The sequence below is a fragment of the Leucoraja erinacea genome, chromosome 5 (genome assembly GCF_028641065.1).
Source record: "Leucoraja erinacea ecotype New England chromosome 5, Leri_hhj_1, whole genome shotgun sequence".
Lineage (NCBI taxonomy): Eukaryota > Metazoa > Chordata > Chondrichthyes > Rajiformes > Rajidae > Leucoraja > Leucoraja erinaceus.
Genome location: NC_073381.1, coordinates 87,201,903 through 87,224,029, shown reverse-complemented (window position 1 = coordinate 87,224,029; position 22,127 = coordinate 87,201,903). Strand labels below are relative to the sequence as shown.

At 44.6% G+C, this 22,127-nt stretch overlaps 1 protein-coding gene across 1 annotated transcript in view; it reads left to right on the top strand.

The window, feature by feature from the left end:
* The window catches only part of LOC129697526 (CUB and sushi domain-containing protein 1-like), a 512,171-nt gene that overhangs the window by 295,267 nt on the left and 194,777 nt on the right, over nucleotides 1-22,127 (top strand). The window contains exons 32-34 of the mRNA XM_055636177.1: nucleotides 3,245-3,325; nucleotides 5,088-5,201; nucleotides 15,339-15,485. Of these exons, the coding sequence (XP_055492152.1) occupies nucleotides 3,245-3,325; nucleotides 5,088-5,201; nucleotides 15,339-15,485 (342 nt within the window). The remainder of the gene's footprint in view (nucleotides 1-3,244; nucleotides 3,326-5,087; nucleotides 5,202-15,338; nucleotides 15,486-22,127) is intronic.

Below are 22,127 nucleotides of genomic sequence, written 5' to 3'. Positions count from 1 at the left end.
GCGAGGCATTGACGGGGTGGACAGTCAGAACCTTTTCCCCAGGGTGGAAATGTTAAAGACTCGAGGGCACAGCATTAAGTTGAGAGGGGTAAAATTTAAAGGAAATTGGCGGGGCAAGTTTTGTTTAGACTGAAGGTGGTGGGTGCCTGGAACGTGCTGACTGGGGTGGTGGTGTGGGAATATAGCATTGGGGCATTAGACAGGCACACGGATATGCAGGAACTGGAGGGATATAACCATATAACCATATAACAATTACAGCACGGAAACAGGCCATCTCGACCCTTCTAGTCCGTGCCGAACACATAATCTCCCCTAGTCCCATATACCTGCGCTCAGACCATAACTCTCCATTCCCTTCCCATCCATATAACTATCCAATTTATTTTTAAATGATAAAAACGAACCTGCCTCCACCACCTTCACTGGAAGCTCATTCCACACAGCTACCACTCTCTGAGTAAAGAAGCTCCCCCTCATGTTACCCCTAAACTTCAGTCCCTTAATTCTCATGTCATGTTCCCTTGTTTGAATCTTCCCTACTCTCAGTGGGAAAAGCTTTTCCACGTGAACTCTGTCTATCCCTCTCATCATTTTAAAAACCTCTATCAAGTCCCCCCTTAACCTTCTGCGCTCCAAAGAATAAAGCCCTAACTTGTTCAACCTTTCTCTGTAACTTAGTTGCTGAAACCCAGGCAACATTCTAGTAAATCTCCTCTGTATTCTCTCTATTTTGTTGACATCCTTCCTATAATTAGGCAACCAAAATTGTACACCGTAATCCAGAATTGGCCTCACCAATGCCTTGTACAATTTTAACATTACATCCCAACTTCTATACTCAATGCTCTGATTTATAAAGGCCAGCACACCAAAAGCTTTCTTTACCACCCTATCTACATGAGATTCCACTTTCAGGGAACTGTGCACAGTTATTCCCAGATCCCTCTGTTCACCTACATTCTTCAATTCCCTACCATTTACCATGTACGTCCTATTTTAATTTGTCCTGCCAAGATGTAGCACCTCACACTTATCAGCATTAAACTCCATCTGCCATCTTTCAGCCCACTCTTCCAACTGGCATAAATCTCTCTGTAGACTTTGAAACTCTACTTCATTACCCGCAACCCCACCTATCATCTGCATACTTACTAATCCAATTTACCACACCATCATCCAGATCATTGATGTACATGACAAACAACAGTGGACCCAACACAGATCCCTGTGGCACCCCACTCGTCACTGGCCTCCAAGCTGACAAACAACCATCCACCATTACTCTCTGGCATCTCCCATTCAGCCACTGTTGAATCCATCTTGCTACTCCACCATTAATACCCAACCATTGAACCTTCTTAACCAACCTTCCATGAGGAACCTTGTCAAAGGCCTTACTGAAGTCCATATACATCCACTGCGTTACCCTCATCAATTTCCCGAGTAACATCTTCAAAAAATTCAAGAAGATTAGTTAAACAAGACCTTCCAGGCACAAATCCATGTTGACTGTTCCTAATCAGACCCTGTTTATCCAGATGCTTATATATATTATCTCTAAGTATTCTTTCCATTAATTTGCCCACCACTGACGTCAAACTAACAGATCTATAATTGCTAGGTTTACTCTTAGACCCCTTTTCAAACAATGGAACAACATGCGCAGTACGCCAATCCTCCGGCACTATTCCCGTTTCTAATGACATTTGAAATATTTCTGCCATAGCCCCTGCTATTTCTACACTAACTTCCCTCAATGTCCTAGGGAATATCCTGTCCGGACCTGGAGACATATCCACTTTTATATTTCTCAAAAGTGTCAGTACTTCCTCTTCTTTGATCCTCATAGTTTCCATAGCTACTCTACTTGTTTCCCTTACCTCACATAATTCAATATCCTTCTCCTTGGTGAATACCGAAGAAAAGAAACTGATCAATATCTCCCCCATCTCTTTTGGCTCTGCAGATAGTTGTCCACTCTGACTCTCTAATGGACTAATTTTATCCCTCGTTATCCTTTTGCTATTAATATAGCGGTAGAAACCCTTCGGATTTACTTTTACCTTACTTGCCAAAGCAACCTCATATCTTCTTTTAGCTTTTCTAATTTCTTTCTTAAGATTCTTTTTACATTCTTTATACTCCTCAAGCACCTCATTTACTCCATGCTTCCTATAATTATTGTAGATCTCCCTCTTTTTCCGAACCAAGTGTCCAATTTCCCTTGAAAACCATGGCTCTTTACAATTTTTACGATTTCCTTTCAACCGATTACAATTTTTACGATTTCCTTTCAACCGATTACAATTTTTACGATTTCCTTTCAACCGAATATATATATGGATATAGATCATGGATATAGCTCATGGATATAGATCATGAGCAGGCAGATTAGGCTAATCTGGCATCATGATTAGATTTAGATTCGATTTTCCTGTACATCAACTGAAATGGAGGTAAAGGAGCAATACTTTTTTTTAATTCTAAGGATCAGAGGAAGTTTATCCCAAGTGTTATTTTGTTGAATCTGTAAAAGGTGAAGATTTTAACATATGGAGTCAGTTCCAGAGAGTTCCTGGAGATGCAAACCTTCCTGAAAAATACTTATTTTTGTTTTACCGCCATGCTATATTTGAGCAGAGCCTATCAAGTTAGTTTGCCTTGGGAGCCTTATGGCAAGTTGGATTCCTCATCTTCAGCTTGGCCCTCCCAACTTGAATTGCTTCAGCAGAAACAGGAATTGTTTTAGTTAGATCACAAAATGCTGGAGTAACTCAGAGGGGCAGGCAGCATCTATGGGGAGAAGGAATGGGTGACATTTCGGATCGAGAATCATTTCAGGATTCTCCAGGCCCTTTCTGCTGAAGACATGCAAGAGTGCAGGTCCCCTATCTGCTGAAGGTCTAGTTGCCATGCTATATCTCCACACTTAAGACCTCGATCAAATTAGCTGTCATGTTTCCCTTTAATCCAACAAAACAACAAAAGTACTGCCAAGTGCCTTCAGATGTCCTGAGGCTGTGCAAAACATCGACATGTTTATTCATTGTTTATTAGTTAATTATCGACCAAGTCCTAATGACTGGAAAATAAAGCAAAATACAAGCGGATGGATGAATTACAGGTAATTTTAAAATGACCTTTCCAGAGGCTTTATTGTCAGAATAAAAAAAACATGCATTGGTAATGAATATATTTTAAGCAGTTCTAATGACCAATTGAAACTGCATCTGTTTTCCAGCCTACTGGCTCAAGAAGTGTCAACCACCACCTGTCGTTCCTTTGGCCACAGTGTTGTCTGAGGATGAAGACTATGAAATAGGCAAGTTCAAGCATTCACTATTGATTCACAGGATTTGCAGATATTTATCATGTTGAGAATCATAGTCATTATGCAAGATTTTATCTTCATTGTCAAAGTGAACAAAACAAAATTAAAATGAAATTAAATGTATTCAATATGTCCACCATAGCGTTCCGAACCCAAGATCCACTTTATGATTTGCTCTGGTAACCTCAATGTATTCACCTACCTTTGCTTCATGGAACAGATTTCTTAAATGTTTTGATACCACCTGTCACCCCCACCCCCTCACCTGTGTCCACATTTTGATCTGTCTCTCCTCTCTCTCAGCTTTCCTTTCCCCCCCTCCCCCCACAATCAGTCTGAAGCCAAAAACATCACCTGTCCATTTTTTCTAGAGATGCTGCCTGATACAAAAGTGAGTGGTTTTGCAGGTTGTGAAGATGGTTGTGAAAGATTGCAGAAGGATATGGATCGATTGGCCGGGTGGGCGGAGGAATGGTTGATGGGATTTAATACAGAGAAATGTGAGGTTGCATTTTGGGATGTCAAACAAGGGCAGGACCTACACAGTAAATGGTCGGCCTCAGAGTAGTGTTGTAGAGCAGAGGAATCTAGGAGTACAGGTGCATGGTTCCTTGCAGGTTGAGTCACAGGTAGATAAGGTGGTCAAAAAGCCTTTGGAACATTGGCCTTCATCAGTCAGAGTATTGAACATAGAAGTTGGAAGGTCATGTTGCAGTTGTATAAGATGTTGATGAGACTACATTTAGAATATTGTGTTTAGTTCTGGGCACCATGTTATAGGAAAGATATTGTGAAGGTTGAAAGGGTTTAGAAAAGATTTACGAGGATGTTGCCAGGACTAGAGGATGTGAGCTATAGGGAGAGGTTGAGTAGGCTGGGTCTCTATTCCATGGAGCGCAGGAGGATGAGGGGTGATCTTATAGAGCTGTACAAAATCATGAGAGGAATAGATTTGATAGATGCAGAGTCTCTTGCCCAGATTCGGGTAATCGAGGACCAGAGGAGATGGGTTCAAGGTGAAAGGGAAAAGATTTAATAGGAATCCGAGGGGTAACTTTTTCACACAAAGGGTGGTGTGTGTATGAAACAAGCTGCCAGAAGAGGTATATGAGGCTGGGACTATCCTAGCGTTTTAGAAACAGTTGGACAGGAACATGGATAGGACAGGTTTGGAGGGATATGGAACAAGCATAGGCAAGTGGGACTCGTGTAGCTGGGACATGTTGGCCGGTGTGGGCAAGTTGGGCCGAAGGGCCCGTTTCCACACTGTATCACTGTGACTCTATGACCTGTTGAGTTACTCCAGTGTCCATTTTCTGAAAACCAGTATCTGCAATTCCGTGTTTCTATATCTCATCCTACCTCGACCATTTTCCATTGTCTTCCTATGTTGATCCAGGATTCTTCCTATTTTCACCACCGCTGTCACTTTCCAGATTTGTGACTTCAAGCTCCTACCTTCTCCATGGATCTCCCTCAGATTCTCTCTCCATCAACATTCCTCCCAGATAGCCTGAGGTTCCTCCGCTTCTTCATGAAGCTGACGTCAAGTCATTCACCCCAATAACCACTCCACAGCGCCACCTTGTGTTACATAGTTGAGAACAGTGGTTCAGCGGTAGAGTTGCTGCCTCCCAGCGCCAGTGACCCGGGTTTGATTGGGAGGGATTATGAAAGGGTTATGAATAACATCTGTATGTTAATCTGTATTTTATTAAAACAAAAATTAAATGGAAGTGTGTTCTTTTACAAGGTGATGTTGTAAAGTACCATTGTCCCCCGGGATATACACTTGTCGGCAGTGAACTCATGACTTGCAGACTGTTAACACAGCTGCAGTTTGAAGGCATTCCTCCGTCTTGTGAAGGTAAGTAATGATGACAGGTGAAGCGGCAAATCTCCTTCCATAGTCAGCTGCAGATTATCATCTCAAGCAGAAGGGGTTAACAGGGCAGGCTGGCGAATTGAGAACATTGTGTATTGTCTTTCAGCTGACTGGATAGCAGCAAACAAAAGCTTTTCACTGTACCTCGGTACACGTGACAATAAACTAAACTCAACTAAACTAATCGTTAATGTAAGTCAAAGCACGTGAGAAACAGAGCAGAAACCGTATAGACAGGTCATGTCAACTGTATTGCCATATGCACAAGTGCAACAAAAATCTTGTTTGCAGAAGCATTGCAAGTACATATGTCTTTTAAAAGGCACAAAAGCATCCTTGTCTTTGTTATCCTTTGTTATCACCTCTTCCCCAGCCCACAATGGGGCATTATGGGCTCCACCCTTCCTTGGCTATCTGTTGCCAGCCCTGATCTGTTCTGGCCTTCATCTACCTCCAGTTGCCTCCCACCTACATACCAGACTGACGAAGGGTTCTGATCTGAAACGTCACCCATCCTTTTTCTCTAACACTGCTACTTGGCCCACTAAGTTACTCCAGCACTTTGTATCTATCTTTGGTATAATCGAGCATCTGCATTTCTTTGTTTCAGCTCCATATGCAGCTGTTGAATGATTTCCCCAAGATGGTTAAAATAGAACCGATAATTCCTTCGGATGTGATCTGCAATGTTTCCAAATGAAGCATGAGTTACTCCAGCACTCTGTGTCTATCTACACAAAAACTTAAGTCAATCATGCGTTGTAAAAAAAAGATGCCAAATAGAACCCGAGACATTTGTGCAAACACGATTAGAAAAACAAGTTAATGGGAGTTTGAAAGGGTCTGTAATGTTCCATTGTTGAGGTTAGATTAGGTTTGTGTGTGTTGGTTCTAGAACCTGATAGCCGTTGGAAATAGCTATTCCTGAGCCTGGTGGCTTGCATCATCATGTTTCTGTACCTCCTGCCCACTGGTAGCAGTAGGACAAGTGCCCAGCTTGGATGGTGGGGTTGATGGATTCCACCGCCTTGAGCCAGCACCTCATGTGGACGTTGGCGAGGGCTGTGCCTATGATGGACCGGGTTGATCGCAACACATTCTGCAGCCTCTTGCATCCTGTGCATTAAAACTCGGCCATGGTGCATCCATTCAGGGTGTTTACTACCGAAGATAAACACAAAATGCTGTGTTGCGGGTTGCGCAGCATCTCTGAATAAAAGGATGGGTGATATTTCAGGTCGGGACCCTTCTGTGACTATTCCAGACCCTAATCGTCCTCCCAGTTCCCCTGTTCACATCCTTGTATCCTTCTAGCTATCACCCAGCTAACAATGGGCCATCCTGCACTCCACGTTTCCTGAGGTCATCTGTTGCCGGCCCTGATTTGTTCTGGCCTTCTCTCACCTCCAGTTTTTTTCCCCACCTCTATCTTTCAGTCTGAAGAAGGGTTCCAACCCATAAGATACCTGTCCATGTTCTCCAGAGATGTTGCCTGTCCCCCTGACTTACTCCAGCACTGTGTGTCTAACTTTGATATAAACCAGCATCAGCTGTTCTATGTTTCTGCTTTCTACAGTACACCTGTATTCATTTGTTGGAATATTCGGTGACATTAGTTTAGTTTAGTTTGGTTAAGTTTGGTTTAGTTTATTGTAACGTAAATGATATGTTTTTGGAAAAAAAGTGGAAGGCTTTTTTTGTTGTGTGCTATCCAGTCAGCGGAAAGACTATACAAGATTACAATCGAGCCGTCCACAGTGTACAGATACTGGATAAAGGGAATGGCTTTATGTGCATGATGCAGTCTAGTAAAGCCCGATTATAGATGTTGAATCTCTTCAAACATCTGACAAAGCAACAATGCAAGCGTGCCTTCCTCGTTATTACATCTATGATGTAATGTTCATCAATACTAATACTATATCTATATATATATATGTGTAGGAAGGACCTGCAGATGGTCGTTTTAATCAAAGATAGATACAAAATGCTGGTGTAACTCAACGGGACAGGCAACATCTCGAGAGAGAGAGGGAATAGGTGATATTTCGGGTTGAGACCCTTCGTGAGACCATCTTCAGGTCTAAAGAAGGGTCTCAACCCGAAACGTCACCCATTCCTTCTCTCCAGAGATTCTGCCTGTTCGGCTGAGTTACTCCAGCATTTTGTGTCTATATCTAAATATATTAGATATTTACTAGATCTATATATATCTAAAGATCATATCTAATACTCTTCTATGCCCCAAGGACAGGTTTTCCAAGATGTTAATGCCCAGGAATTTGTGTCAGACAAGCTGTGATTCAAACAATTGAGAAGAAAATAGGAAACTGCTTTACTTTGAGGAGAGCGTTCTGCTCATTTTACACCTGAAATGTTGAACCCCACAGTTACAGATGAAATCTTGGTCCAGTCATTCCTGAAACCAGTGAACACATTAGAAAAGAACAGCAGATGCTGGTTACACTGAAGATAGACACAAAGTGCTGGAGTAAGTCAACAGGTCAGGCAGCATGTCTGGTGTAAAAGGATGGGTGGCGTTTCAGGTCGGGACCCGAAAAGTCTAAAGAAGATCCTGGCGCCAAAACGTCTCCTAATCTCCAGAGATGCCGCCTGACCCGCTGAGTTAGGGCCTGTCCCACTTAGGCAATTCTATAGGCGACTGCATGCGACTGGGCTGTCGCCACATGGTGGTCGCCGGGGTATCGCCTGTATGGTCATGAGTAGTCTCCTCATTCGCCCAAAGAGTGGTAGCGTCTTTCTGCTCGCCGCTGGATTTTCAACATCTTGAAAAATTTTTGCCGACAGTGGCGACCATGTGTTTGATGCCAATGAGCGTAGCTTGACGTAGGTGCTGTCGTAGGTTGTCGCCAGGATGTCGTAGGTCGGCGCCAGGTGACGTAGGTTGTCGCCGGTGCTGACGCCGGTGAATTCCATTGTCGTATTCTCCGGCAGTCGCCTAAAAAATCGCCTAAGTAGGACAGGCCCAATAGTCCAGTCGCCCTTTTTTCGGCAACCTGCTACAACTATGACAGTTGCCTAAAAATCGCCTAAGTGGGTCTGCAGGTCCATTACTCCAGCACTTTGTGTCTAGCTTCAAACTCAACATGATGTCAGATAAAATATATACCTGTGGGCTTCTGCAAATACTTTTTGTATTTACCCTGTGTACTTTGTAAATAATCATATCTCCGCCTGCATTCTATGATTGCAGCACAGTGCCCTGTGAATGAAGTTCACAGAAGCTCATCAGGAGTGATATTAAGTCCAGGATATCCTGAAAATTATCCCAACTTTCAAACGTGCTCCTGGACGATCAGAGTGGAACCTCGCTACACTGTTTCTCTATATGTGGAGATGTTTCAAAGCGAGAAACAGTTCGATGAGCTGAGCATATTTGATGGTACGATAAGATGTATAAATACTTATTATCAATGGATGATTTAATGAAAAATGTATTAAACTGAACCAACACTGGGCATGAAAAATGAAAAATGTATTAAACTAAACCAATACTTTGAACAGTGGCAAAATATTGACATTACTTTACAGATGCGGCATCTCCTTTTATGAAATGCTGTTTGCAATCTCATCCAATGTGCCTGTACACATTCTGAGCCTGTTGTGCAATTTTACTTCGGAGTCACGTGAGTGATTCCGTGAAGACCCCAGCTCCAGTGCGCATGCGGCATAATCGCACAGCGTGCAGAACGCGGCAGCCAGCGGGAGTCGGGCGCTCCCGCATCCAGGGACGAGAGGTAAGTACTTACCTTAATCGGGCCTTGTGGTGTTTGCTCCAGGGGGAGCAAAGTGAGGCATGGTGAGCGGGCCCCGTTTCGACTCCAGCGTGGGGCCGACAGTGACGGGGACAAGGTGCCACCCGGACCGCTAACGCTGCGGACCGCTGCTAGGAGCTGCGCTATGCCGGTCCGCTGAACAGCTGTTCCGTACAGCCGCGGACCGGCGGGAAAATTTTAAAAAACCCGACCGGCAGCCCTGCAGACTCCTGACCAGGAGAATCACCGCCCGGGAACCGCCACAACGCCGCCTGGAAAACGGCAGGCAGCCTCTACATGCAGGTAAGGGGAAATCTTACCAATTTACAGGTTCTACAGGAGCCATCTTCCTCCAAGCTGGAACAGGTTGGAGACAGCAAAAATGAGTATGTCTGTCTCCCCAAACCAGAGGAGGTCATGAAGTTCACCTCCAGGAGAAGGACTGCCTGCCCAACTCCACACGAGGGTCCTTATCTGGGAGGCAGCCACCGGTAGCGGTGGAGCTATTTCAATGCTCCCGCTCACTCGACACCGAGCCGCTCCCTGTGCCGCCGGTGTAAAGGGGCACTGGCTGAATGCCAAGGGAGCTGACTCCTACCCCAGTGCTATTGCACTAGCCATCTCCCTTGTCGAGGGATTGATGCAACAGCGGAGTGGAGTGCTTTGCCTCCTCCCATTTAGCGCATCCTTTATGCTCCTTTTTTAAGGGCTAAGGAGGCCAGGGCTGGGCTGGCTTAAGTGCTGGGCAGGCGGAAGAGAACAGCAGTATGCCAGGGGAGCAGGATCAGGAAGAGCCACTGGGTGTCGTGGGCCACTACATGGCTCCTCCACGCGACCATCTTCCCAACAAAAGCCCTGCAGGAACAGGCCTTTCCAGAGGCAAATCCGCAGGCAGCTGGGTCTCGTAGACTCACAGACAAGCAGCGAATTCTACAGAAGGTCAAGATGTTACCACCTTTGCTCGCCTTTGGTGCTGACGCCTAAGATGTTCCCATATTTGGGATACTCGACTGAACGATGGTGCATATAGACCTGCCCGCAACCCCGAATATATGGGGCTATGCAAACCGCTGCTGCGGGGAAGAGGGAGCAGGCTATGGGACGAGCAGGACATCACATCCAACACCCAGCTGGCAGCACCCCTCGGCATCCACCAGCAATATCAAACAAGGACTGGTGAAAGCCTGGTGACCGCTGCAGATCCCCATAGTTCTTTTTAGACGGGGCCCAGAGCGGAGCCGTGGGAAGATGCGCCGCCCCACCGACAGCACCAGCATACCAGCAAACTACGCCTTCATGAAAAACAACAAGCATGGAGGTAGGTAGTCTGGTTCCTCCCAGTTTACACTAAAACAAGGGTGTTCTACTAAACTGCATGGGGAGTGGGCTAAGCATGGGATGCTGTCACAAATAACCAAAATATACTCAACAGCATTAGAGGATAAAAACGAATTCAAATTGGGCATTTTACTGCCAGTTCAGCAATGCGCCCAAAGGGCTGTTTCTCCCTCTAAGAAAAGAGAAGTGAGAAGGCAAGCTGAACTAAACAGGCACATTACTAAACGGATTGGAATTGGTATCGAATATATTCACCAAAACTATAAAAGATGATGAATGTAGCATCATCATTGATCTAATATCACTAAATAAATCTGTTGAGTATATCCACTTTAAGATGGAGGTGGAGTTTTGTCACTGCCAGACATCTGATCTCCCTAGGATACCTATGGGGAGCATTGATATGGGAGATGCTAACTATCTTATACCATACACTAGGATCATTATAGGTACCTAAATATATTTACCTGGATCATGGATATCCCGGTTAGGGCAACCATGGGAGCATATAGCATTTCATATGGTCTAAACCTCCGCCCTAAACTATTAAAAATGGCCATGAAAATATTAAGAAAACAAGCATAATCATGGCACATATTGGATGATATCCTCATATTAGGGGAAACAAAGGAATTAGCTGTGGAGCAGTTCTAGCTACGAAACAGCTCCCTAAAGCTGAGGTTCATCCCACGCCCAGATAAACCAGAATTGAAGCGTTACTACCAAGGATTATCTGGGCTTCAATAACAATTCCGTCCATATGACTGTTACTTTGCCAAGACACTTGGGTCACTATAATCAAATCATGAATGTACCCACTGAAGCTATATCACAATTAAGGTGGTGGGCAGACATATATTTGGCATAGTTTTCAGCCCTATTATCATCACCAATCCCAACTTGGTTATTTTTAAAAACCAATGCCAGTACTTTAGGCTGGGGAGCAACTAAACTCCATATCCAGCACAGGTAACAGATGGACCAAGTCACAAACATCGTTACTACACATACCAGGCATCAACTTCTTGGGATTGGTGATCGCCTATTGGGCTAAAAAGCATATGCATTTCAAATGCAGCACGTACATATGTGGTTACGGATTGATAATACTATGGTGGTGGCTTATATCAACCATATGGGGAGCATAATAATCATTATTGTGCAACAAATTGGTCAAACAAATCTGTCAATGGTGTGTCAAAAGACATTTTAACTATCAGCTGCCTATGTCCTAGGATGCTAGAACACAGTAGGAGACACCATGTCACGGGGTACAATTTATGATTACATTGAATAGATGTCATAACCCAAAATATCTGCTAAATTTATTAAGCAGTTTGAAAGCCAGATATCAATTTGGTTGCACAAGACGGAATCACCAGTAACCCATGTATGTGACTTAGGAACCAGATTAGAGGCAGCAGCGATAGATGCCTATACGCTGGAAGGGGGAATTTCTGCTTTGCCTTCCTCCCTTCTGCCTCATCCGTCGGGCACTTCGCAATACAGATGGGATCTGTCTCCGAGATATTGAACGTGCCCGACCGGCCTACAGCCATGGTTCCCAGTTCATCACAACACGGTGGGCGAGTCACCTATGGATTTCCCTAGTGGACCATGGTTGCTGACTCAACCCAGTATCAGGCATAAGCCACCCATGCCAGGGAAACATCAAACTCCTGGGTGCAGGTTTTGAATAGACCTTACCAGGGACTGGGATTATCCAAAGGAACCATTACCACCATGTCGGCATCCCTGCGAACAGTCACTAAAAGCTAACATGGGTAAAATACTGCCACGACGCAGGGACAACGAACTATTCAACCACTGATGTATTGGAGTTCCTGGAACATCTACACCATGACTAAAAGGTGAGTTACAGTGCCGTAAATACAGCATGGAGCGCATTATCTGCTTATCTAAAACCGCATGTCAGCAGAGCATGGGATCCCATCCACTGAAGGTAAACTTATGAAGGGCAACTATAATATAAGCCCCAAACACCCAGGTATATACCCATGTATGGGATATTGGTGTGATATTGACATACCTCAGAGAATGGCACCAGCCAGATCCCTCAGCTTGCTTAATCTATGTTTTAAAAAAGGCTCATGCTTATGGCTCTCGTACACGCTCAAAGAGTCCGGTCACTCCATAAACTAGACTGGATACATGGTGATTACCCCAGACGCATCAAGTTCATATTTAGGTCTGGTAAAATCTAACTCGCAGGTATATGGATTCGGCACGAACTAGCAGGGTCGAGATCGCCTGTGTTTTCCGTGCTGTAGTCGTTATATGGCTATATGGACCAGGAACGCCCGATTCACTGGTGGGATTCCGGGCCTACCCACCAGAGTCCAGGTTGAGTGTGGTGACCCATCTACTACTATATATAGACACAACCCACTATCTTAGAGGGAGAGGAAAGCCTATGGGTCAACCACAGTAACCCAAAACGGGGTACGAGCCAAACCACTCCAAGGTGGCTCAAACAGGTACTGAAAGCTGCCGGAATAGATAATAATACATTTAATCCCATTCCACTAGGGCAGCATTGATATCAGCGGCTGAACGAATGGACATCCCGGTTGACCACATTTTCAATACAGCAGAATGGTCAAGGGAACCGCGTTCAGAACATTTTTTATTATAAACCGTTGATAAACCTGATTTAATTGCAGGAGAATATTACAAACTGCAATATTAATTTAAGCTCAGAGGAGCTCTTTTATGTTGTTATTGTTAACAAATACCTTTCTGTTTCTTTTGAAAGCAGATCCACTGGTTGATTACGATAACACTTCCTCCCTCATAAACTTCGGCAGCGAGTGAAATAAAAACTGTTACACGGTTTGAAATCACAGACCTTTGAAGTCTTCACGGAATCACTCACGTGACTCCGAAGTAAAATAGTAAGATTAAACGAGTACTTACCAGTACGAAGTTTGATCTGTATTTTATGAGGAGTTACGGTGAGGGATTAAGTGCCCGCCGCTCCCACCCTCATTATACAGATCAAGCTAATAAACTGATGTCTCGTGATCTTTACTATCTTACTTCAAATATTGTGTCTATTCTGTGATTTCACACCGCTGCTTCGAAGTATGCCGCATGCGCACTGGAGCTGGGGTCTTCACTTAATCCCTCACCGTAACTCCTCATAAAATACAGATCAAACTTCGTACTGGTAAGTACTCGTTTAATCTTACTATTAATTATAATGCCAGAGTAATGAAAAGTGGGATGAGCATCGACTAGAAACAGGCATCACACTCTTTGCATGTATAGTTTAGGAAAACACTCCCCCGGATATCCCCATTGTGTTGATCTGTGCAAAATGTAGACTGTCACCTCGACTTGGTTACATGGAACACTACGCTTAGAACAGTGCAGCACAGGAATAGAGTCCACATTGTCTGTGCCAAACATGATGCCAAGTTAAACTCATCCCCAACTATCTAAGCACAAATTCACAAGATATAGGAGTAGAATTAGGCCATTCGGCCCATCTAGTCTACTTCGCCATTCAATCACGGCTGATCTCTGCCTCCTAATCCCACTTTCCTGCCTTCTCCCCATAACCCTTGACACCGTTCTAATGAAGAATTTGTCCATCTCTGCCTTAAAAATAGCCACTGACTTAGCCTCCGCAGCCCTCTGTGGCAATGAGTTCCACAGATTAACTACCCTCTGACTAAAACAGTTCCTCCTGACCTCCTTTCTAAAAGAGCGCCCTTTAATTCTGTTTCATGTGATCCATATTCCTCAAGATTCAAGAGAGTTTATTGTCATGTGTCCCAGATAGGACAATGACATTCTTGCTTTGCTTCAGCACAACAGAATATTGCAGGCATAAATAAATACAGAACAGATCAGTGTGTCCATATACCATTGAATATATATATATACACACAATATTCATGTGCCTTTTTTTAATGTTTCTTAAATGCCACTAACATATTTGCTTCCACTTGGCAATGCATAGCAGGCACCCACCACTATTTGTGTAAAGAACTTGCTCCTCACATCTCCTTTAAACCTTCCTACTGTGACGTTAACGCTACTGTATGCTCTCTGATCTTTGACATTCCCACACTGGGGAAAAAGGGTTTGGACTGTCCACCCTATCTTTGCCTCTCATAGTCATATGTACTTCTATCAAGTCTCCCCTCCACCTGCGATGTTCCACAGAAAACAATCCAAATTTGGTCAACTTTGGGGCGGCACAGTGGCGCAGTGCCAGAGACCCATGGTCGATGCTGACCACAGGTGCTGTCTGTACAGAGTTTGTACATTCTCCCCGTGACAGCGTGGGTTTTTTCCGGGTGCTCCGGTTTCCTCCCTTGCTCTAAAGATGTACAGGTATGTAGGTTAATTGGCTTCTTTTTAATTAAGTTGTAAAAGTGGCCCTGGTGTGTTTAGGTTAGTGTACGGAGTGATCGCTGGATGGCATTGACTCACTGGGATGAAGGGCCTGTTTCCGCACTCTATCTATAAATTCTAAAGTTTATAGCTAACATCCTCCAATCCAAGCATCATCCTGGTAAACATCTTCTGCACCCTCTTCAGATCCATCACATCCTTCTTGTAATGGGTTAGCTAGAACTGTACGCAGTACTTTTGGTGCATCCTAACCAAAGTTTAGAAAATTACAACACGATGTCCTGACACTTATGTTGCATGCTCCAACCAAAGAAGGCAAGCTTATTACATTCCTTCTTTACCAGTCTTTCTAGTGTTGCTCTGCTCAGTAGCTATTGACTTGGACCACAAATGGGATTTCCCTGGTGTTCAGGTTTCCTCCCACATTCCAAAGACATACAGGTTTGTAGATTAATTGGCTGCAGTAAAAATTGTAAATTGTCCCTAGTGTGTAGGATAGTGCTAGTGTATGGGGGTTGTTTGTTGATGTGGACTCGGTGGGCTGAAAGGCCTGTTTCAGCACTGTATCTCGAAAATAAACTAAACTAAAAATCATTTCTTCTTGTGATGTATCTAACAGGGCCGACGGGTCAAAACCGAGTGCTGGTTGCTCTGAGTGGAAATCACACAGGGAAAATGAACTTCACCAGCACAGGAAGGCAAGTGCATTTACGTTGGTCAACAGATCATGCGACGAGCAAAAGGGGATTCAAGATCCGATACTCAGGTACTGACCTGCCATTTTCATCTGTGATTCTAGTTTGAGTTACACAATATAGGTCCACCAGTGATTTTTCGGCAACTGGTGGTCCGGTCCCCCATTTCATCCCGACAAAATTCCTCCCCCCCCCCCCCCCGACGAAAGTCCCCCTGAAAATGTGGTGCCTTGGCCGGGTGAGGTGGCTGATCCAGACCTCATTGGGACTTCAGCAGCCGATCAGCGTGTCAAATTTCCCGCCCTTTGGCTGGTGCGCTGGAACTCCACCAGATTTGTTCCCATAGCCGACTTCCGCGGCCGACTTTGCGGGCCAGTACCTTTGCTTCCCCCTCCCCCCCCTTCCCAAGACCGTGACCTCTGTTGGTCCGGCAAAACAGATAACACGGCAAGGCTTTGTAACCAAGGGTGCCGGAAAATCGATGGTGGACACAGCTGTAGGAATTGTCGCAAGAAGCAACATTGCTGGCCAGTGGTTTGTCTGGTACCTGTTGCTTGCCAAAGCGAGGTCATTGCAGTTAAAAACGGCAGGGTAAATGAGCCTCGACGTCAGGCTGTGAGCCCACTCAGTCTGATGCGAGGCGTCTGGTCTTCTACCCATTCCCTACAGTCACCGCAGCTTCTGAGTGTAACAGGCTGAAAAACATTATCATGCGCAGCTTCCTTGGTACAGCTGTTGTTGGGCTGCACGGTGGCGCAGCGATAGAGTTGCTGCTTTACAGCACCAGAGAACCCGGTTCGATCCTGACTACGGGTGCTGTCTGTACATAGTTTGTACGTTCTCCCCTTGACCATGTGGGTTTTCTACGGGTGCTCCGGTTTCCTCCATCATTACAAAGACGTGGGGTTTGTAGGTTAATTACGTTTGGCTTATTGTCATGTGCACCGCGGTACAGTGAAAAAACATTTGTGGCATGCTAACCAAATAGCAGAAAGATAATACATGAAGAATTGACTTTGTAAAATTGTAAATTGTCCCGAGAGTGTAGGATAGTGCTTGTGTACGGGGTGATCGCTGGTCGTCAATGACTCAATGGGCTGAAGGGTCTGTTTACACGTTGTATCTCTAAAGTCTACAGTCTAAAGAAAGTAGTGAAGGTTTTTGTGGCCACTGCTCCCTTCCCCAAAACCAGGTGAGGAGTGGAGTTGGTTACAGTCTCCAAGCTAGAGTTGCGGATAGGGGTGAGATGGTACGACAAAGGAGACAAAATGAAACTAGGTTAAAACAGAGCAGGTGATGCTGTAGGACATTCTGAAAATGATAAGGAAGATGAGTAGCTTGAAATCTGTTAAAACCAAGAGCATACATACTGGGGAAACGTGAAGGCTAAAGAGGCCAACATGGTGTCAGTGAGGTAGTAAATAGATTTATCTGTTCAGCTAAGTTGTAAGATGATCCTCAACCCTGGGTGAGGGGCCTCACTGAAACCTGGTTGAAACTGGATTTGACCAGTCTCAGGTACCAGTTGCAAATAAAATGCCCATGCCTAGATATTGCCAAACAACCAGTCCAATACTTCAATAGACAATAGACAATAAGTGGAGAAGTAGGCCATTCGGCCCTTCGAGCCATTACCGCCATTCACTGTGATCATGACTGATCGTCCCCAATCAGTACCCTGATCATGTCTTATCCCCGTATCCCTTGACTCCGCTATTTTTAAGAGCCCTATCTCACAGGGGTGGTATAAAATCTACATTTTATAAAATATATAAAATCTACATCCAGGGAAGGGGAAATGTAGATAAGGCATGGTATAAAAAGTGATGGCTGCTTTTTATGTAAGAGTGTGCAGGAAGGAACTGCAGATGCTGGTTTAAACCAAAGGTAGACACAAAATACTGGAGTAACTGCGGGTCAGAGAGCATCTCTGAAAAGAAGGAATGGGTGACGTTTCGGGTCAAGACCCTTCTTCGAGTCGAGAGCCTATCCTCGGACATATGCCTCCAAAGTTTGCCAATCTGTAATAAAAGAGATTGTTTTGAAAGTAATACTTGGCCACCAGGTGAAATTTTCCCATCGAAACATCTCATGCATGCACATTTACACAACCAAACGACACGACAGAGATTGGGGACGTGGTAAAACCTGGTTTTAACCTGTTTCCAATCCCTGACCCGCTGAGGCTGATTCACATTAGCTCAGTTTAGGGATTATACAACGTAGAAACATGCCCTTTCACCCACCGCTGACCAATGATCATCCGCACACAAGCATTATCCTACACACTGGGGACAATTTACAAAAGCCAACTAACCTACAAACCTGCATGTCTTTGGAAAAGAAAGCCGAGCACCCGGAGAAAACCACGCAGTCACAGGGAGAACGTACAAACTTCGTACAGACAGCACCCGTAGTCAGGATCGAACCCAGGTTTCTAGTGCTGTAAGGCAGCAGCTCTACCGCTGCGCCACCGTGCTGCTCTTTAAAATGGGTTTGAGATTTAGCACAACTCCCCAGCGTGCAAGATAATTTGACATTCAACCTAATGGGCCTGTCCCACTTATGCGACTTTATCGGCGACTGCCGGTACTCGGGTCATTGCAGGTCGCTGAGAAATTACAACATGTTGAAAATTCAGCGGTGACCAAAAAGACGCTACGACTCTTTGGGTGACTGAGGAGACTACTCACAACCATACAGGCGACATCCTGGCGACATGTCACGGGGTGAAGCCTGTATGATCGTGAGTAGTCGCCCAAAGAATCGTGCCTTGTTCTGGTCACCACTGAATTTTCAACATGTTGAAAATTTTCGGTGACCTGCAACGACCTATGTCGCCGAAAAAGTTGCATAAGTTGGACAGGCCCATAAAGGTTCTCCTCTAATTAAATGATGACCTTAAGATTCTTCCAAGTCTCCCATTCTATATCACGAGCTTCAACTCTGTACATGCTTTTAACTGGATTGGAGAGGTTGGATAAACTGGACTGTAGAAGGGTCTCAACCTGCTGCTTGTTACTGAGTTACTCCAGCATTTTGTCTATTTTTGGATGAACTTGGATAGTTTTCTCTGGAATGTCAGAGGTTGATGGATGTAGATAAAATTATCAGAAGCATGGATAGGGTAGACAGTCAGAATCTATTCCCCAGAGTGGAAATGTTCAACACTAGAAGTCTTAGCTATAGGGTGAGAGGGGGAAAAATTTAATGGAGATGTGCGGGGCAAGTTTTTGTTTTTATATAGTTTGTGTTGGAGGCCTGGAACGCATTGCCAGAGATGGGGGTGGAGGCAGATACAATAGTGCCATTCAAGAGGCTTTCAGATAGGCACATGGAAGTGCAGAGACTAGATGGATATGGATCACGAACAAGCGGTTTAACGGCATCATGGCACAATCATTGTGGGCCAAACGGCCTGTTCCCATGCTGGACTATTGTACGTGTAGGAGGGAACGGCAGATACTGGTTTAAGCCAAAGATAGACAGAAATGCTGGGATAACTCAGCGGGACAGGCAGCATCTCTGGAGAGAAGGAATGGTCGAGACCCTTCTTCAGGCTGAATAATCCAGATGTCACCCATTCCTTCTCTCCAGAGACGCTGCCTGTCCTGCTGAGTTACTCCAGCATTTTGTGTCTATCTTCTATGTTCTACGACTCATATTCAAAGCCATGAACTTTTAATGCAACTAGCATACATCTGAGCAGTCACTCAAATACAGTTTTATGTATCTTTTATGACTTACCTTTCTGGTAATTTCCCATCCTCAGCACCGTTTTGTGGCCACGGACAGCTCTAATTGCACTATATCGAAAAATCTATTGATATTGAGTCAACATGCGGAAAATAGTATTGGAGGCAACTACTACTGTTATGCTGAGTAAGGGGTGCAGATTGTTTTCAATCACCTACTGTGCAGAATGCTGACACTGCTCACAGCTAATATAACAAACCTTACATAACAATGATTGTTTAGTTTGGAGATACAGCGCGGAAACAGGTCCTTCGGCCCACCGAGTCCGCACATCCCCGCACACTAGCACTATCAGCTATCACCCCCCCCCCCCCCTTAAAGACCCATAAAGATCACTCAGAGTATGTGTGAAGGTTTCTGTACGAGCTTGAGATGCAATAGGCCTGACTGACCTTTATGCAGAAGTGCTGTAATGTTAGAGTTGAATTAATGAAAGCTGTTTCCAAATATCACCAAACAGTTGGAGGGCTTGCTTCCCTCTTGAGACAAACAGTTGTGCTGGTTCTCATGTAGTATCCTTCATTGGAAACATTTGCAAAGACTGTAAGTCTCTGCTCTTATAAATTATCCTATCTCTCCTGCACACGGATATTCAGCTAAAGTGAAATGTGAGGGGCATTGTGTGATCTACAACTCTTTCACGCAACCCTTTTCAAACATTGCAGCGGTTTTGTACGGTATTGTTGAAAATTTTATGAAAAGAGAAATACTCTTCTAAATTCATAAGTGTGCATCTATTTCCACTAGTGACAGTAAAGATGTTGAATGGAGTGTTTCAGCACAAATGTCTACAACATGCCTGAATAAATGATTTTCAACATATTATCTTTGATTGTACGATTGAATGGCAGTAGGTTAGATGGGCCGAAGGGTCTAATTCTACTCCTCTGACATGAAATTATGCTACGTTTTGGTCACCATGTTATAGGAAAGATATTGCCAAGCTGGAAAGGGTGCAAGGAGATCAACGAGGATGTTGCCGGGACAAGAGCTCCTGAGCTATAGGGAGAGGTTGAGTAGGCTAGGACTTTATTCCTTGGAATGCTGGAGGATGAGGCATGATTGTATAGAGGTGTACAAAATCATGAGAGGAATAGATCGGGTAAATGCACAGAGTCTTTTGCCTGGAGTCGAGGAATCAAGAACCAGAGGACATAGGTTTAGGTGAGGGGAATAAGATTTGATAGAAACCCAAGGGGTAACCTTTCTACATAAAGGGTGGTGGGTGTATGGAATGAGCTGTCAGAGGAGGTAGTTGAGGTAGGGACTATCGCAATGCTTAAAAAACATTTGGACAGATACACTTATAGGATTATGGGTCAAATGCAGGCAGATGGGACCAGTGTAGATGGGACATGTTGTTTGGCGAGGGCAAGTTGGGCAGAAGAGGATGTTTCCACGCTGTATAACTCTATGATCCTCTGACCTATGTCTTGAGAGAGCTGGCTGAGTGCTGGTATGCTGATGTCCACCAGTCCACAAATACATTTTTAACAGAACCCTCAGCATGACTGACTAATGGTACAACAATTAAATAAGGCACCCAATTAGCAATCAAATTGTTATTATTTATTCACTTGTCGTGAAATTGTTTATGTTATCTGAGGAAACTATGGCATAAAGACAATTCAACAATTCAGGGCAGTATGGTGGCGCAGCGGTAGAGTTGCTGCTTTACAGCGCCAGTGATCCGGGTTCGATCCTGACTACGGGTGCTGTCTGTATGGCATTAGCATGTTCTCTCATGTGACCACGTGGGCTTTCTCTGGGTGCACCGTTTCCTCCCACACTCCAAAGACGTGCAGGTTTGTAGGTTAATTGGCTTCTGTAACTTGTAAATTGTCCCTGGTGTGCAGGATAGTGCAAGTGTGAGGGGCGATCGCTGGTCGGCACGGATTCAGTGGGCCGAAGAGCCTGTTTCCGCACTGTATCTCAAAATTATAAACTAAACCATAGGCCGCAATGCTCTCTGCGAGACCTTCCCTCACTTCGGGTGCTCCTATTTATGGTCTTCTCTTTCTGTTCTGTTTCTGCTTCTGTTATGATCAATTCTTCTAATCTCCAATGTATTCCAACCTCCACAATCTTATCTTCACTCCAGCCAGCTGTATCTTGCGATTCAAACCAATGCCTCATATAATTACTGAGCTGCTTCTTCCAACATGATGTTTAAGCCGCCTCAACTGGATTTATAGAGTCATACAGCATGGAAACAGGTCCCTCGGCCAAACTTTTCCACACCGACCAACATGTCCCATCTACACTTGTCCCAGCTGCCTGTATTTGGCCCATATTGCTCTAAACCTGTCCTATTCATGTACCTGTCCAAAATATTTCTTAAACATTGTAATATCTGCATCAACTATCTCCTCTGGCAGCTCATTCCATATATCTACCACCTTTTGTGTAAAAAACGTTGCATCAGTGGAATTGATTGTCGACTTTAGGAGAGCTCCCCCTTCCCTCCCCCCACTCACCATCAAAAACACCACATGTGGAGTTGTTTAAGTTCCTGGGAACCATCATCTTCAGGGACCTTAAATGGGGGTCCACCATCGACTCCACAGTCAGAAAGGCCCAACAGAGGATATACTTCCTGCGGCAGCTGAGGAAACACAATCTGCCACAGGCAATGATGGTCCAATTCTACACGGCCATCGTAGAATCTGTTCTCACCTTCTCCATCATGGTCTGGGTTGGCTCAGCCACCAAGCACGACATCCGGAGGCTGCAGCGCATCATTCCATCAGCTGAGAAGGTTGGTGGCTGCAACCTTCCCATCTCATCCCATTGATGAACTGTACACTGCAAGGCCAGGTTGCTAGCGGGTAAGATCATCACTGACCCCTCTCACCCTGGCCACAAACTCTTTGAGGCGACTCTAGACTGTCAAAGCCGCCACAGCCAGATATAAAAACAGTTTTATACAATTGTCTACTATATATCGTGTGTTACTT